Below are 18463 nucleotides of genomic sequence, written 5' to 3'. Positions count from 1 at the left end.
TCTCATCTTTAATATAAAAAACAATCATTTTAAAAAGCTGAACTCATACTTCATTATCTTTCATCTAAATTTTAAAATGTGTTATGATTTCATCACTCTCTAGCATTCATAAGTATTCCTCCAACCCACATGGGCAAAACTTAAATAAAATCCCACTGAGAGACATGTATTTTAATCACCTAATGCCTGAGGGTTCAAGTTGTCAGTAATAAAAACCAAGTATTAGAAGTTTTAAGCACAAGACTCCAAACAGAGAGAGAAATATAATATAAGGACTATATTGTTATTCAATGCTTCCAAGGCATTGAAAATGGAGAAGTAGTAATTAAGTTTTCTTAGAATACTCATTTTGTGTTGGATGGATTCATTTTCCTCGACAGAATCAAAACATTTTAGGAATACACAGTTTTGTTTTGTTCGTGGAAGAAGAAGAAGAAGACAGGGCCAATGTAAACAAGTGCACGCATATTTCTCAAGCATGGATTTTAGCTTGTGTTTTAACTCTCCAATCATTTCCACTCTTGTACATTTCCTTCTTCTTGTTTCTTTGGTTTGTCCTGTTTGTTCCTCAGAAATTGGCAACTACCTAGTTTACAATGAGTCTTTTGGGCCAAAGGAAGAGGTTCACAAGTTTAACATTATAAGAAATCATCTTAATCAGCTTAACAAGCCTTCTATTAAAACAATTCAGGTATTTCAAAGTTTTCAATTCCCCTGTTTTTCCTCTGTTATATACTCAGTTTTGGAATATAACTTGATCTTTTGTTCCTTTCTTTATAGAGTCCTGATGGTGATATAATAGATTGTGTTGTATCTCATCTACAACCAGCTTTTGATCATCCTCATTTGAAAGGACATAGACCATTGGTAATTGTTAAACTTGTATTTTAAAGAAACATTTTTAGATTATAATTTGAAGTTAAGCTTTTGAGAATTTGATTTTTTAAATAAAAAGTAGAAATTTTCATGCATGTGCAGGATCCTCCTGAAAAACCCAAACATCACAGACAAATGGAAGAATTGACTGAGAATTTTCAGCTATGGAGCTTGTCTGGAGAATCATGTCCTGAAGGGACAATTCCAATTAGAAGAACAACAGAGCAAGATATGTTAAGGGCCAGTTCAGTTAGCAGATTTGGAAGAAAAATAAGAAAACCTGTTAGAAGGGACACAAACAGCAATGGACATGAGGTATGCACTTCAGAGCTATCCTAAAAAGAAGAGAAAAAAAGAGCAACATAATCCCATATTTTCTTCTCTTTTCTCTCCCAAGTAAAGTGAGAATCAAATGACATATTAAAACATGACAATTGACTTCTTTTTTCATCATATTTTAATGTGCATTTGTCTTCTTTTTATGAAGATGAGTATAGTAATGAAGTTTCTCCAGTAATGGAACCATTAATAATTAATTTTAAGTAGCTGGGTTTATATTCCTTTCTTTCAGTAGTGAAACTTCAACCTTTTTCCTATTTATAGTATGATCACTGAATTCCATGGTTCCTCAGCTTACTAATGTTTCACTTACTCCAAAGCAAGTGATCTTATCATTCATTCATATATGTGCTGCACTGCAACTATCATTATCTTGTGTAGAAACATTTAACAAAACAACTCAACTTGAAATATAAACTAATTTTGAGTTTCCCCTATGAACCATCTTCAAAATTTAAAATGGCCTAACAAACAATTTTTGTTCCTGCACAGCATGCAGTTGGGTATGTAAGTGGAGAAAAATATTATGGAGCAAAGGCTAGCATAAATGTGTGGGCACCCCAGGTAGCAAATCGATATGAATTCAGCTTGTCCCAAATGTGGGTCATATCTGGTTCATTTGGAGATGATCTTAACACCATTGAAGCTGGTTGGCAGGCATGTATAGGTTCAGCCATTACTGCATCTTAATTAATTCTTCATTTACAGAAACACACTCTTTCTTTTTTATACTCCCTTTTTACTATCTTTGAATACATTTCTTAAATTCATTATAGTATTTGGTTAGCATTAAAGAAATGCAGCTAGAATTCCCACCTACGTATTCCATGTATTTAATTGTAGAGAGTTGTTGCAAACATGCCATTATACCTTGATACCCAGCTTGAATTGGAAAACATTTATTGAAATGTTAAAATTTATAATAAAAGTCTAAAACTATATTGAAATATAACGAAATATCACAAAATACTTTATAACTCAATTAAATATAACTCACTTTTGGCACCATTAAAAAGGGTAATGGATTAGTCCTTAATTTTGTATTTTAGCCATTCAAACTAATTTCAACTGACTTTTATGCAGGTCAGCCCGGAGCTCTATGGGGACAGTTACCCTAGATTCTTTACTTATTGGACGGTAAGTATAAAGTCATTGAAGAAAAGAGAGGATAATAGTGTACTTCTAGAAATTTTATATATTATGGTCACTGCTTGAAGTGTAAGATAACTATAAGACTTTCAAAGAAACAGAATAACAATAATAATTTAATTGATTATTATTTGCAGAGTGATGCATATCAAGCAACTGGGTGCTACAACTTACTGTGCTCAGGTTTTGTTCAAACTAACAATAGAATTGCAATTGGAGCTGCAATATCACCAACTTCTACATATGCTGGTGGACAATTTGATATTAGCTTGCTAATTTGGAAGGTAATTTCCTGCTCCATTACAAAACTAACCTTAGAAAACTATTGAGAATATACTATACAGGTTATTACAAGTCTCCAGTTTTGGGTTTAGTTTTGTCTTTTTATTATTGTTTCTTTTATGTTATGTGCAGTTTTTACGGTTGATTGAAAAGTTGAACTTTGTCAAACAAGTCATATAAAACGATTGAGGGTATTTTTTTTTCTTGGTTTAGACTTTCGAATTTAGATTAATTTGTTCAGAGTATGCATGTTAGTTGAAATCCCAAATCCAGTACAGGTTCACCTAAAGGGACCCACCTAATGGATTGCTAATTTGCTAGTAATATTTTATGCGATAGTACTGAGTGGCTAATGCCTACCGTTTGATTTGAGTACTTTGTGTGGTTCTTAAACGTCTTCAATTTTCTTAGTCAAAGGCTCAAAGCAGCCCACAAACTATATATCTATATATAAATAATAAGATGGACAATTGTGGGCTCAATGCCATTGAATATTCTGACTTATAAGGTTATTTTCACTTGAATTTTATTAACTGTATTTTGACTATTTTCTTTTAAGTGTATTAAAATTAAAATACATTTAATATTTTAAAAGTTTAAAAGCGTGTAATAATATTTTTACTACAAGCATATATAATTTTGAAGTAACTTTAACTAAATAATAACTATTATTCTAATTCCTTACATGATGCTTAAGTTTTCAATATCATGATATAGAGTGTTATTACTGTAATATACATTTAATTAATGCGAATTAATTTAGATTATTTAATATGACGAGTTATGCAGAATATTATACTCAGTTAGTATATCTATGTCAAAATTTGGTGGAGTTCAATCCACTACTCATGTGGGAACCTTAGATTAGTTAGAGGATACTATATTTTTTTTTTAAGATTTCAAATAGTGGAAGTGTTTTTTATTATGTTAGCAAATCATTCATCATAATTATCATTAACTCTTAGATAAAAGTAATATAAATGAATGATCTATTATGTATTGACAATGTAAAAAACTTTATATTGTTGATGCATAGATTTTAAACTCTATTTTTTATTATCAAGATTTGAAATTAAAAGGAGAACAGCACAAAATTTTGTACAGTGTCCTGTCTTAGTTAGATGCATCTGATGCACACCTTTACTTTAATACTTTGGGACATTACACGCATGCACTGGTGAATTCAATAATGAACTGTAACCCTTATTATGCTATCCTTCTTTATAAGATTCTCTTCCTTTTCCCACCAAAGAGCTTCTAATTCATACCTTAAGACCTTTTTTCTTCTTATATTAGCAACATCCCAATATTTTGAGAATTTCATTAACCACCTTTATTTCTTTTCTTTTTGACCCATTTAACTTACTAACCCGTTAACATGTTGCTCTTCATAATTATGTCTATCTATGAGTAGTTTTGCCTTCTTATAAAACAAACAAAAAAGTGTCATTGAATAATTGGACATATGCTTCTTTTTTTTGTGTAGGATCCAAAGCATGGAAACTGGTGGCTTGAATTTGGATCCGGAATCCTAGTTGGGTATTGGCCATCATTCTTGTTCACACACCTAAGGGATCATGCAAGCATGGTACAATTTGGTGGAGAAATTGTGAATTCAAGGCAAACAGGGTCTCACACTTCCACTCAAATGGGTAGTGGGCACTTTGCAAGTGAAGGTTTTGGAAAAGCTTCTTACTTTAGGAATATACAAGTTGTGGATTGGGATAATAACTTGATTCCCTTGTCAAATCTAAGGGTTCTAGCTGATCACTCTAATTGCTATGACATACAAGGAGGGATTAATAATGTTTGGGGGAATTATTTTTACTATGGTGGACCTGGGAGAAATGTGAGATGTCCCTAAGGGAATGATGAATGGTATACATTAGAATCTTTTTTTTTCTTTGGCATTTTTGGGTTTGGGTGATATTGGTTTTCCTAAGGTCAATTAAGGAGCTTGGGTAATTTTTTCTTATAGTTAAATTATATTTCTTTTGTTCATCAGGATTTTTCTTCTTGGATTTTGACTATAACAGGTCATCCACTGATTACACTATTATCACCTGGACTCTTATGTAAAAAAATTAAAAGAAATAGTAAATATACTACCATTCTTGGTATTTCTTGCATTCTTGTTCCCTACAGTTGGGTGTTCATTACTTATATTTAACTCCTAATATCTTGGCAACTATGTATCCTATTAGTTTAGTACGTATAAAATATGCAATAAGGTATATATAATGATGAATTAAATGAGACGAAATGAAACCAGCAATTAATTGAGTGTAAACGAGTGAAGAAATAGTTGACTTGGAAGGCAATATAATTAAGCCGGTGGCACTGACCCATCTCATATGATGATCATTGACACAGACAGAAGAGTAAATGGCATTCATGGAGCACATTTAAGTTGTTCTGCAAAAGAATGGTGTGAAGATATAAGTCTATAACAGTAGCCATAGGAGTGCATATATGATGTGTATGCGTGATAGAAATATGCATATAATCCACTTAACTAGAGGGGGGACACCATTCAAATTCAATTTGAGTGGAATATCTATATATTGTCGGTGTAAAGATTTATGTACATTTAATGCATCATTCATCATTTATTTGTTTTTAAAGAGCCAAAATAAATGTGAATAATTTTCTCTTTCAATTTTCAATTGTACTTTTTTTGGATTTTGTTAAAAAACAGCTTTAAAACGGATCTAGTTGTAGCTGCAATTCTGCAGCCTCTTAATTAAGCACACCAACCTGTATAGAAGGTAGCTGACAATTGTGAAGACATGTTATACAGACGTAGGTAAGGGTGCATATGACCTGGGGTAAATCCCATTATTAATGGGGATATGTTTGAGTAACTTTGGATTTAGTTACTTTATCTATTTTGAGTCGTTGGATGAAACAATGTTGTTAAAAATCGAAGTCAACATAGTTTTCATGTAAGTTGTCTGATTTTCATCCAATGGTTCAAAATTGTCAAAGTTACTGAATCTAATGTCATTAAATCCATTTCCAAATTCATGATATATTTATCGTAGTCAACCCGATCCAATATAACATATATTTTGTAGATTGGTTCGTAAAATAAAGAATGAATGTTTATTTATCTATGTATGCTTTAGCTATTGAGATTGACTTTTTGAGAAACTGTATAAACTTATAGGCCAAATCAAAATGAAACTAACGTTTTTTTTAGCTTAATTAATGCCCAGACGGATGTTGTCTATATTATCTGAAATTTATCAGCTTTACAGACACAACCTTACAATAAAAACACACAAATTTTGCTTTTCAGTCATTAACCTGCAACCATCTATCTGAATGAATGGTTAAAATTACGTTGCTACTTACATATCAATACAAAAAAATGGACAGACTAGGAATAGAATTAGGGGGTGGGGGATATTCAATCTTAGTAATACAAAAGCCAAGAATTCTCTAACAGATATAAATCAAATTACAATTTTTAAGATCATGAGAAAAGATAGACAGATTGTACATAAAAAGCAAGAGTGGATAAAAATAACCCCAGAACATAGCATTTTTCCCAATCAATACAGATTTGAACAAAATGACCAGAATTTTATAGACAATGAGCAACTTACAATTTGTTGCCAAAAAACTATCACCAAGATAGAGATGACTTGGCAGAATAAACTTTAACTAATTTCTCTCAAGAGTCCCTCTCCCATCCACCGGTTTGAAGTCATTGATCAATGAAGATGACACAATTGTTTAGTGGATTACAAGCATCAAGTGAATATACAATATCTTAGACAAGCCTTAGTTCATACTCTCCTGCCATTGTTATGTATCTCACCCATGGTAGAGCCTGATACCCACTTTTTTCAATAATCTTCAAATATCTTACCTATAAAACCAAAACATTTACATGTTGGTTGCCATCTTTCATCAAATCAATCAAAGCTTCAACTAACTGAACAACACCAGCACATTATGTGGTTTTTTTTTTAATTTTACCAATATAATGTCAATGTTTCATTTATATGTGGCCTAGTCTTACACATTTCATATGGTTCAAACAACTTACTTAAAACCATTAGTCTTGAAAATGGTATAAAATTAAAATTCTGTATTAGTTTCTGATGTCAAATTCAGTTTTTTTCCGACTATCAATCCTTTTGTTAGTTTAGTATTACTATTTATAAACATCTGTTGTTGTGAATTTTTTAATATTACTTGGACTGTGAAAACAATGTAAACTATGACAGATGCATCTGGTTCTGAAACAGTACCTACCAATAGGCAAAAGGTTGAATATTATAATATTAGAATAGAGCAAACATTTAACTAAATTTAATAAGACTGATATAGATCACCAAAGGAAGCAAACATGATTTCCAATGGTGAGAAGATAGCCTTACCAAGTTACCGCTAATACAGGAAGAAGTATGTTTATGTAGCAATACCTGTATTCCAGAAACAGTAAAATATGGTATCTCAAATTTGACACGTATAGGAGCTTTTCTCTCTGGAGTTGCTTCCTCATCTGTTATACTAGGAAGACGAAACTCAGCTCTTAACATATACTCCTGAAATTATAAATGAGAGGAAACAAGTCCAATAAATCACAATCAAATTGAGGTACGAAGATGGGTGTTTTTCAAGGATACCATGTCATTTCTAAGTGAACTCATACCTTGCCTCCAGGGAAGGATCTTATTTTCCAGACTAATGCATCTTTTTCAGGTGCATACGATGCAGACCCCATTGAAGTTCGAACATTTGGATTGGTTGCATCAACAGGCACAGGCAACTCAATCTCAACACTTGTAGCAGTGCTGTAAAATAAATTCCATTAGCCAAGGAATTACACATTCAGGGTGGTCTAAAATCTAGAACGAAAAACCCAGTAAATGAACTTAAGGGAAACAATTCTCCCATGTTACATCAGGGGAACAAAAGGGGAGGAAAAGTAACAGATATAAGAAAAGAAGAAATCTCCATACCTACGTTCCTTAAATTGGCTCCTAGCTTTTACCATAATCTCAATCCGACTCTTCGAGTGCTTTTCAACTTGCGCTTCCACCCAAATTAATGGCTTAACCTGAAAACAGAGATGGTAGAATCAACACACTTCAACTTCTTTTCTTCTCTTCAAAATCTTGGTAAACTTGTTGCCTTGTGACCTTCTACGTCACGGGTTCAAATCCTAGACACAACCTCTCCATGGATAGGGTAAGGCTATGTAAAATGACCCTTCCAAGAGCTCACCAGGTGGGACCTTGTCCACTAGGCTTCTCTTTCTTTTGCCTAGGCTCATCTATCTTCGCATGTATGTTGTCATGTTGTGTATCCCCTAAAAACATAAACTTATTTAATAACTAGAGAAAAAGATTAACCTGTGTACTGAGCCTGTAAGTCATCAAATCAAATGCTCCATCAGGTGGTATGAAGGAAATTGTTCGATCATTTTCAAATCGAGCCAAACGCACACACCTTCATCACATGCCAGACGTAATTTGAGAACTAGCATCAAGAAGAAGAAACACACTTGTAGAAAATAAAATGTTGACCCAAGAGGATCAGTTTGTGAAGACAAGAGAGTCAAGCATGCTTACTGGTGAAATTTGATGTCTTCCAAGTCTATTGCCTTTCCCTTGGTTGTTCTACCTTGGGCCTCTAATAATACTCTATCATTCAAGCCAAGTTTACACTCAGGCATACCACTGCATTAGATAAACCAAGAACAGCACATTTCAGTTTTCGGATAAATACTCTAGCATGTAAGTTAATTCGACTGCTAGGCACTACACAGTTAACAGCCTTCCAAACAACCCTCAACTGTAAATGTTGCGAGCAATATGCATCTGGTGGTTGGACCTGCCTACATTATATCTAATGGGTGGACAAGAGACATGGGTGCTTAGCATTAGATCCTAAAAAAAGCTTGAGCAATCTCAAATGAATAAATCAATCGGTAAGCATGTCAGACAGTAGGCACTAAACATAATCCAATTTCAAATTGCTAATTTCATTTGCATTCCTCAAATTTTAGCTATACATTATACAAGTTTTAAGAAATAAAAATTGCGGCCCAATACATGTGGCTCCTACCTACTGAGATATGGGGAGGTAGATGTACACAACCTTACCCTCACAAGTTAAGAAACTGTTTCCGGAACAAGTTTTAAGAAATATTTGATAGAAATATGTAGATCATGCTTGGTTTCCTAATGTATGGCTCTTGAATCCTGATCAATAATCATACACCCTCCACACACAAATAGACACGAAAATAAAAGCACTTAACCAGAAAACTCGGACCATGGAGTAGCCTATAGACCAACATATTAAAATTTAGATCAGGCAATCAATAGTAGAAATCTAAGTTAGTTAACAGCCCATCTCAAACCAATAGCTTGAACTTCAATAGATCTCAAGGAAAGTAGAAAGCAAACCTCAAATATGTTCTCATCTTTAGTGCACCAACAACGTCAGACCTAATTATTTGTCCATTGCTATTGACAAGTATGTTAACACTCTCCACCACATCCAAGAAAACCTAATCATTTAACAGAAAAGTAAAATTAACGGCATAGAGCATCGAATTATAATTTAAAATGACATAGAACCTTCACTTTTCTAGTAACCACCTCATTTTTCTTGTAGTTTATCCCTTCACTGCGCCACGACACAGCATTTGTAACAGCCATGGGAGGTCTCTGTGTAACTTCCATTCTGTAAGCATCTGTCTTGATAAATTCACTGAGAATTTTTGCCTCAGTATACTGAGGGTATCCGAAGTCCATAATTTCATCAAGTAGTTCATACTGGCAATGACAGAAGAAACCAGAATATCACAATTACAGACTTCGAGGGCATTTGGAAGAGTTCATTTGAGCTTATCATATCATATACACACTTAAACAGGTGTCAGGCAGAGTTACCGAGAATAACTTACGACCTTACAAAGTTCCATTTTAGTTTATTTCAACAATCTTGTCGGAGATAAGCGTTTATTGCACAAGCATTAAACTAAGCCATTTAGCCAAATGTGTCCTTAGTTTATGTTCGGATCAGCTAATTTAAGGTCCTTACAATTAAAATAATAAGAAAAGTGGTCTATCTCTCAAAATTAATCAAAACCAAAAGTGCTATTAAATGAATTTAGTAAAGCAATTACCACAACGACAAAGTTATCCCTCAGAGATTCCTCTTCCAATTCTTCAAAGTAGTGCTTAAACACCTGCAACAAGAACACAGATCAAACATTTTAGTTTCCGAATTCAAAATTTAAATGGTTAGAATCAAACTCGAGATCAGCAACGAATATCAGTTTGCTTACATCAACTATACGGTGGAGGAAAAAGAGAAGGCTAGCGGCATTACAATTTTGTCTAGCAGCAATCATGAGGTAAACGTTACTGTGTTGTACGAACATGTAGGTGACGCCATTATCGAACACAACTGGATCTTGAGACAGCGCATCAACCTGCGCCGTTCAAATCATGATTCAAAAAGTTAATAGAAAACGGTTTCAGTATATTTTGATTTATGCAAAATGATATGAAATGAATTAGAAGTGTTAGAATGATTAGACCTCTTTGTCGATGAGTTTGGTGAAGAATCGTTCAGCGTCGACGGCGGAGACATCACCGCGATAGTCGCGCCAGATGAGGATGTGGCCTTTGATGTCGAGAAGGAAAAGAGCAGAGGCTGCCCCTGCCATTGCTCGATTTGGATCCTGAAATTCTAAATCAAATCAGCGTTGTGACTTGCGAGTTTGGAGAACTAGAGAAGGAAGGAGGAGGAGGACTATCTCTGAAACGACGACGTTGTGGCACGGGAAAATAATGTCTAATTTTTTATTTTCCTTTGGAAGAGTTTTGGATTTTTAAATGAATTTATAGTTATTCTCTGCCCATATGCTTTATATTTTTTTCATTACTTCTTAATATTTGTAAATTGAAGCAAATGGAAAGGAATAACACCAAATTGTTGGTCTAATATGGTAAAACATTGCTAGATTTTTAGGATGACTAAAATGTAACATATTTAATATGATATTTATTGGGAGGAGCAGTCACACACCCCAAAATGGATTAATTCTTTACCTAAAACGTGATGAGATATTTTTGGTAGTACAAAAAATGAAAGAAAGTGATATTACTCATGGAGTAGAAATGTGAAAAGAATTTCAACTCTTTAATATTGTTTCCCTAAATTCTTTTTTGAACCAATAAAAATATGTCATATCAATTAAAAATAACAATATATCAGGAACTTAACTCCGTCATGTTATAAAGTTGGCATACAATTTGGTTTAATTAATTGTTTTATAGTCTATATAATAGCCCCAAATATATGTTTTACCCCATAATATAACTATCAAACCAACTTTTAAGTCGCATTAATAATTAGATAAAGTTCTCTGTAATGACAGTAAGATTGAAGTGTTGATAAAATGTGGGAACATAGCCTACTTTCATTATGAGAAGCTATTTTCCCTTGCATGATTTGAATAAATATTATTACCTCATGAATTAGTCATATATTTAGTTTTGAGATAACTATTATGAAAATGAAATATCATTAATAACATTAGAATACATAATTGGATAATAGTACAATTTCACACTTATATTGTGTTGATAGAAATGGACGATGGAATAAATTTTTGTGTGTATGATGTTAAATCTTAGAATCATAACAAAGACAAGTTACACATGGAGGGGTATCCATTTAGAAAAAAATGCTAACAAAGTTAAACACATCCACCTGAAATGCTTCTCAGTATTTTGTTTTTTTACAAGCATGCCAAGAAGATATTATTGGAATTCTTCGAGACATTCTGTTTTTGGCCAACAGCTTTTTTAACATGGTGAGATTGTCAAACTCTTGATGCAGCTAATTTTGTGTATTCATTGTGGCTTATTTTGTCCTTGGTGGTACTGCATAACTCACCACAAAAGTAGCTTCTGATTCTGCCATAGTTACAGTCGAACAAAAAAAAAGATGAGTCTCCTTCAATTCATTTAGTGGCAGAAAAATTAGTTTTACGTTTCCGTTTTGTCAAATGTTAGCATATAATTTTTCAATACATTAAGAAGTCATGATCAGATTTAATCCTATAATCTTATTCTTCTATCTAAAAACTATAATAATCTACATATGCAATATTATACACCCCCATAACCTGGGCTTAACCCAAATGGCAGCAGCATACTAATATATTTACCCTGCAAATACAAGCATATGTAAACCAGTATCTTAAAGTAGCAAAGAGTCTTAATCTTCCATTAATATTGATGCTTCCCACTCTATGAAGGGCATCAAAATTTGTGATAATGCCCCGAGAACCTCCCTCATTTCAGGCCTGTCCATTGGATCTTCGCGCATGAACCAATGAGCTAGTTCTGCCATCTGCAACATTCATATGAAAGGGAAGCATATATATTGGCATAAATATACATGATAAGAAAAGTAGCATTATATGCATAGACTCCAGAAAAATACATATAATAAATTTGGATCAGGTGCTTGCTCTTTTGCCCTTGACTAGTCACTAGTAGTCTGAAGTTTTAGATTCAGACATCCAGTAAAAAAAATCTAAATTTTCATTGCTGCATGTCTTCTTATATTTTGCATGTAATGAGTACCAAGAAGATAGCAGCAAAAGAAAATAAGCTACCTTTTTGCTATGTTTTATTTTCTAAACTTAACTTCTATAGATCGACTCCAAAAAGAAAATAAATTAAAGGTTATGTACCAAAAAATCAAAGATAGTATAGGTACATAAATGAAGATGGATGTATTTAGAATGAATCTAACCTTGCAGACAACTTCTACATACAGGATAGTTTACTTTGAAGGCTCTTGTTGTTGGGAAGTAAGTCTCACATCGCCTACCTCATTGTTTCGTGAATGATTTAAATACATATTGAACTACTTTTTTCATTATTAATTGGTTTTGATATGAAACCTTGTCCGACAGGCATATGTGGAAGGGGCATGTTAGGAAGTAAGTTTTATATTTGCCTACCTCATCTTTATGGAGGGGACTTTGTTTTATTTTTATCTGTTGGACCAGACCGCGACCGGGAGCCTTCAATCATCGGAGAATTCCATTGTTATTAGAATATGAGAAGAGTTAACAGCCACAAGTAAGACAGCACTTCTTGAACCAAAACCTTAAAACTATCAGTTCTATAAGTTTTTTCTACTTATAAAATATTTCACTCTCTGCCACGTATTTCACACTTAATAAACTCAACCTTATCTCTCTTCATTTTCTACTACCATGTATTTATCTAGTTATGTAAGATCTCACTAAATTCTTAGAAATATTAAAATGTCAAGGGTTCAATTCCTAAGAGTAACACTTGTTAGGAAACCCCACATAATTAATTGAGGGATATCTTAGTAATACCAAAAAAAAATTTGCATCAAGAATTAATCCATCTCCTCCTCTTCCATCTTTGTCATTAAAAAAAAAGGAGAAAAAAATTGTAGCCTCAAATTATGATTAGTGGTTAGCCTATCCTTTCTAAGGCACTCCATATTTAGAGCAACTAATTCCGCATGACAATTCCATTTAAAAAAACAAGAACAGAAGGAAAGTGAGAAAAAAACAGTGGTTTAAAAAGCTGCTTCATTCTCTCACATTGGCCTAATTATATCTTTCTCCTCCAACGGTTAATCAGTCAAATCGTACGTATAAAGGGTTTAAACAATATATGGACAACATCTATAAGTGTCACACACTCAATCCTCTCTCCATGTTTTTATTGCCACACTAGCAAACACAATTTTGCCTTAGAGGTTACTAGAATAATCAACACCTTAAGAGAAAAAACGTTTGTCCACCATAAGTAATTGAAAATGTTTCAAACACCAAGTTGGCTTATTAAAGGTTTTCATACCTTTTGGTTTCTCTCAAAACCCAACAACTTTGCTAATTAATTAACACACAGCCATCGAGTAGAGTTTTTTTGTTCTTTTATTTCATATATCAATATGAAAATGGCTGGGGTTTTTGTTAAGATCATTCTCATTTTCCACTTGGTGGTGATTCCTAATTGCTTAGCTTTTACACCAAGTGACTGGTTTAACTTTATTGGGTTTGGAAGCAAAGAGGGTCAGAAACCACAACCTCTATTGAAAGATGATCCGGGAGAACCACTAGTGTTGCTACGTGATGAACAAGAAAATCCAGGAACTGCAGATCCTGCTATGCCTACCAAAGCTGGTCTCAAGGAAGGGTTTTATAAGCAGAGTTGCCCAAAAGCAGAAAAAATTGTGGCTGATATGCTTGTTGAAACTTTTAAGACAAACCCAAATGCTGTCTCTAACGTTGTTCGTCTTCTATTCCATGATTGCTTCGTTGGTGTAAGCTCTTCCTGACAACTATTTTATTTTTACATATTTCTAAATAAAAAATTTCCATGATTTTTCTGTTGGGACTTGGGAGCTATGTTATTTGTGTTCAACATCACATTTAAATTTGTTTTTTAATATAGTATTATTTATCTTTACTATACATAGTACTTTTATTTATCTTCGTTTATAAACATATATTTCAAAAATATATCAAAATTAGACATATTACAGTTCCCTATTTTGAAATAAAAATGTGGTGTATACTTTAAAAAATATCAATAATAGAACTCTTCTTGATATTCAAGAAACATTTCAACTGTTTAATGGATTTTTTAAAGGTTACTGATTAAAAATTCAAAAATTATTAATAATTCAAAAGTGATGTTTTAAGGTTTGTAATATGTTAAATACAATACTTTTTAATAAAATAATTTCTATTCATGAATCCTTAATCGGTGCACAGAGGTACAGATTAACATCCTCCTTTTTTTGAATAATGCTATCCACAATGTTACTCGGACAACTTTCTATATCAAAATGTAATAGCCCTGCAAGCTTTCTGTTAGCATTTCTTAATTTCTGTAAAAAAAAAATTGATCTAGAAAATAATTGTGGTATGAAATTAGAGTTTCTAAAATGGATATGGCCATATGATGAAAACAGGGATGCGATGCCTCGCTCTTATTAGATTTCAATCCGTCTGGTGACCCAGTAGAGAAAAGTTCTGGGTTTAATGGTTTACTCCTCAAGGGTTCTGATCTCATTGATGATATAAAGGCAAAGCTGGAACAAGAGTGTCCTCAAACAGTGTCATGTGCTGACACAATAGCATTTGCAACCAACGAAGCTCTGATCCTAGGTGGTCTGCCACGTCAGCGCTCCCTTGGTGGTCGAAGGGATGCACTCCTTTCCCTTGCTTCAATGGTTGAAGACAATAACCTCCCTGCTCCAAACTGGTCATTGGAAAAAATGATAGAAACTTTCAACAAGAAAGGGTTCAATGAGGAAGAAATGGTTATCCTACTAGGTGCACATTCAATTGGTTCAGCTCACTGTGATTTCTTCATGGATAGGGCTTATAACTACAAAGAAACTAATAATCCAGACCCTAACTTGACACCAGGAGTAGTTGATGAAATAAAAAAAGTATGTGTGGATGCTTACACACCCAAGTTTAGGAACCCACCTATGGATTTTGATGAGACACCAACAGTGCTTGACAACCTCTTTTTCAAGAACATTGTGGAGAAAAATAAAACATTGCTGGTGACAGATTCATATTTGTTGAATGATCCTAGGACTGCACCAACTGTTCAGAATATGGCAGCTGACCCTAACTTGTTCCACAAGAGATTTGTTGAGGTGATGAATAAGTTGAATACTTTGAATGTGCTGACTGGGAATGACGGAGAGGTTAGGAAGATTTGTAGGTCCACTAATTAATTAATTAACATTTCTCTTAAGCTATTTTTTTGTATAACCTATAAAATATGGTTAATTTAACTTAAATTACTAGATGTTGACTGGTCCATTGTAAGGTTAGGCAGATGAACAAAAAGAGAGGTGTTAGAATGAAATATGTTGGTATGAGTCAGTGTAATTAGTTGTGATATTATTTCTTTTGAGAAGAAATAAATGAATGTTAGTGTTTTTTGTTTAATTAAAGAGGGCATTATGCATCATTCGAATATATCATGTTCACCTAATATAGTGTAGTTTTCATTGTACGAGGAAGTTATGTTAAAAAGGAATATGATATATAGTAAAAAATTTCAATCCTATTAATAACTATATATCATTATATCATTTGATTACTTGTTTCAAATTTCAATATCAATTGAGTTATAATCAAATAGATTTAATTTTCATATGATATATAGTGTAATTTTCAATTCAATGGTTAATTTGATTAAACGTATTTTATATAAAAATTATTAACTAAGTACGAATTTATATATTTTAATTCGGTATAAACAAATCATTCCTTGTAAAGATGTATATATGTAATCTATTTATTTAAATAGACAATATATATGTCAAGTTCGAAAGTTTTTTTTCCTACAGCCTATATCTATAGTTAAATAAGTTTTTACAAAAGCCTTCTAGTTTAGTATGATTAGAGACTATAATAAATAAGGTATAACAAAATCAAATATGAGTTATGTTAGGAACACCTATCAAACAGCCTAACCTAGTCTCACCCATAGTTTCAAATATTATGGCCTTACAACAACCTTATATTAAAATTAGTATTACAACAAACTTAAGTATGATAACCAAAAGTTACCACTGTAATAAAATCTTGTATAAAAATTCAAAATATTTAAGTAGCAGGTATGAGATGATTTTTCTTATATAATATGCTTTGTTTCTAATTATTTGCAGAGGTGCGGAGCTTATTATAGTTAATTAATATGTTAAAAATGAAAATGACTCATTCTTATATAGTTTTTGGTTATGGTAGTTAAGATTAGTTTTACTTTAAATGGTAGCTTGAGTTTCAAGCAACTACCATTTTTCCTTTGTATAAATTTTTTGCACTTTGTCTTTATGCATAATGAATTCCAATAATGAAAGTTCAATAGTTTCTTCTCTTTTTGTTCTTTCAATTCTCTTCTTTTCTTTCTTGCATGGTTGCTAAGAAACTAAGAATGTTAAAGTTGTTAATTGATTTCAGTTTGTTAGTTAGTTATTAATTAGACATTGTAGTATATAAATTGTGATTCCCTTATTTCTTGTAACTTAATTCTATATAGAAACTTTCTATTTTCTCATTCATGATTTTCTCTCATACTTGTTGATTCATGAAAAAGATTTCTTTTCATAGATTTTCTCATTCTTTCTTTCTTTATCAAGATTCATGCATAGCTCTACCATTTTAACACTAATTCATCTAAGTTTTTCCCTATCCTTTATCTCTCTAATAATCATCATTAATATTACTCCATAACTATCCTATGGTAAGAAATGAAAATTCAGCTATTAATACGTTCTTGAACTTTTTAAAAGGACAACCACACAAAATAATATTTTGCAAAAGAAGAAACGATAGGAAAAAAGATGGAGTAGTTTGGTGAGCTTTAAGAGATGGGTTTAAAAGTTTTGACGAACTGTTCTGTCTCCTTTGGTTTGCATGTAATGTGCTCATTAATCGGACATGAAGATAACTCCTACGAAGCTCTAAGAAAACAAGGTCAAGATGCATTATCCTTCATAATTAAATCAAGTAACCATGTTAAGGCACTAATCATAATAAAAGAGCAAGAAATAGGCACAGGATGAACAAAGGCCAATATTGGACCGACTAAAAGTCTAAAACCAATTAAAATGATTTGGAACTAAAATTTTATAAGAGCATTGAATGTGAACCGTTGATGAAACTAAAGACATATATAGTAGGAGTACATATGAAAGATACACGACACAGCGTAGAGAACTCTTAGAAGGAAATGAAGTTTTTTTTTATTTATTTCCCACATGTATCATCGCACCGGAGACAATCTTGTCCGAGTCGGGAACATCCACAGGTACGTGAGACTAACTCTCCCAACGAACATTTTTTTATCAACAAGACTCGAACCCGAGACTTTGCTTAAGAAGGAAATGAAGTTAATATTGATTATGAAATTTTTGACAAAAATGGAGATAATTGGTGGAAAGATCATGAAAATAGAAGAGAAAGCTTTGTATAATAATATTTTATTTTATCATCTGCATGCAAAAAAAACAATTTCATAATTTGTTATATATATATACCATAATTTCAATTAATAAATATTAATAAGTGTCTTGAGTAAGTTGTTTAAATATGAAGAATATAAATTTCGTTTCAATACATTGAAAAGTATATTTAACTTAGTTTACTAAGACTAATTTGTTTGTTTTTTATCATTTTAACAATGTTTTTGGAACACTCATTAATCATACCCATCTCAATTTCATAAATTCTAAAATGAGGAATTATCCCCTTCAATTAAAAAATCTATGGATTAGATGTAACAATTTCATAATTTATTATAGCGTAGATAGTTGATTTCTTAGTCAATGTTACACTTGTATTTTATCCCAAGAGGTGCGTGCATCATTGCACTTTAGACAATTATTTTTTCATTAATGACTATTTATCCAAATCATAATTTGGATTAAAAAAAGTCACTAATATATTAAGTCAAATATGTTATGCAGAATCCCGTTTTACCTCATCAAATTAAAACAATATGTTATGAAGAGGTTTTAGAAATTTGATTGACTCTCTAAGTTGATTGACTCATCAAATTAAAAAAAATATGTAATCCTCCTCTCACATCGGTCTATCAGTCAAGTAGGAACTAAATATAGACAACATCTATATCTGTAACACCCTCAATCAAGCAAATATACTTTGTTTTTTACGGCTCTAGGGCTACCTAGTGGAAATTACATGGCCATAAAAATGTAACTAAAAATTTCAAACAAACCCCTTGTTGGG

General features: G+C 32.4%; 3 protein-coding genes across 3 annotated transcripts; 2 read left to right on the top strand and 1 right to left on the bottom strand.

Annotated features, from left to right (window-relative positions):
* On the top strand, positions 101–4775 carry LOC109349175. The gene is made up of 7 exons (XM_019589880.1): positions 101–691; positions 781–867; positions 979–1191; positions 1708–1872; positions 2299–2352; positions 2502–2648; positions 4133–4775. The coding sequence occupies exons 1-7, from the start codon at positions 359–361 to the stop codon at positions 4508–4510; spliced, it is 1377 nt and encodes a 458-aa protein (XP_019445425.1). The 5' UTR covers positions 101–358; the 3' UTR covers positions 4511–4775.
* On the bottom strand, positions 6056–10490 carry LOC109349176 (AP-1 complex subunit mu-2-like). Its single transcript, XM_019589881.1, has 11 exons — positions 10217–10490; positions 9962–10108; positions 9800–9862; positions 9270–9446; positions 9075–9178; positions 8235–8342; positions 8016–8112; positions 7623–7720; positions 7313–7454; positions 7083–7205; positions 6056–6523 (listed from the first exon to the last, which is right to left on the bottom strand). Exons 1-11 carry the CDS (start codon positions 10343–10345, stop codon positions 6425–6427), a joined length of 1287 nt encoding a protein of 428 aa, XP_019445426.1. The 5' UTR covers positions 10346–10490; the 3' UTR covers positions 6056–6424.
* Positions 13258–15645, top strand: LOC109349864 (peroxidase 57-like). Its single transcript, XM_019590890.1, has 2 exons — positions 13258–14004; positions 14659–15645. Exons 1-2 carry the CDS (start codon positions 13633–13635, stop codon positions 15436–15438), a joined length of 1152 nt encoding a protein of 383 aa, XP_019446435.1. The 5' UTR covers positions 13258–13632; the 3' UTR covers positions 15439–15645.

Source organism: Lupinus angustifolius, chromosome LG06, assembly GCF_001865875.1.
Source record: "Lupinus angustifolius cultivar Tanjil chromosome LG06, LupAngTanjil_v1.0, whole genome shotgun sequence".
In the NCBI taxonomy this organism is placed as follows: domain Eukaryota; kingdom Viridiplantae; phylum Streptophyta; class Magnoliopsida; order Fabales; family Fabaceae; genus Lupinus; species Lupinus angustifolius.
The sequence above is the reverse complement of the archived record's forward strand: the minus strand, read 5'-3'. Positions and strand labels throughout refer to the sequence as shown.

What these genes read in the sequence shown, in the direction of transcription:
- LOC109349175 (XM_019589880.1), top strand. Translation starts at nt 359, where the DNA reads ATGGATTCATTTTCCTCGACAGAATCAAAACATTTTAGGAATACACAG. An exon ending in TGAAAGGACATAGACCATTG is followed by an intron (nt 868 to 978) that starts GTAATTGTTAAA and finishes ATGCATGTGCAG; the next exon opens with GATCCTCCTGAAAAACCCAA. An exon ending in CCATTGAAGCTGGTTGGCAG is followed by an intron (nt 1,873 to 2,298) that starts GCATGTATAGGT and finishes ACTTTTATGCAG; the next exon opens with GTCAGCCCGGAGCTCTATGG.
- LOC109349176 (XM_019589881.1), bottom strand. Translation starts at nt 10,345, where the DNA reads ATGGCAGGGGCAGCCTCTGCTCTTTTCCTTCTCGACATCAAAGGCCAC. An exon ending in GAAGACATCAAATTTCACCA is followed by an intron (nt 8,113 to 8,234) that starts GTAAGCATGCTT and finishes CATGTGATGAAG; the next exon opens with GTGTGTGCGTTTGGCTCGAT. An exon ending in CTTACAGGCTCAGTACACAG is followed by an intron (nt 7,721 to 8,015) that starts GTTAATCTTTTT and finishes CTCTGTTTTCAG; the next exon opens with GTTAAGCCATTAATTTGGGT.
- LOC109349864 (XM_019590890.1), top strand. Translation starts at nt 13,633, where the DNA reads ATGAAAATGGCTGGGGTTTTTGTTAAGATCATTCTCATTTTCCACTTG. An exon ending in TCCATGATTGCTTCGTTGGT is followed by an intron (nt 14,005 to 14,658) that starts GTAAGCTCTTCC and finishes TGATGAAAACAG; the next exon opens with GGATGCGATGCCTCGCTCTT.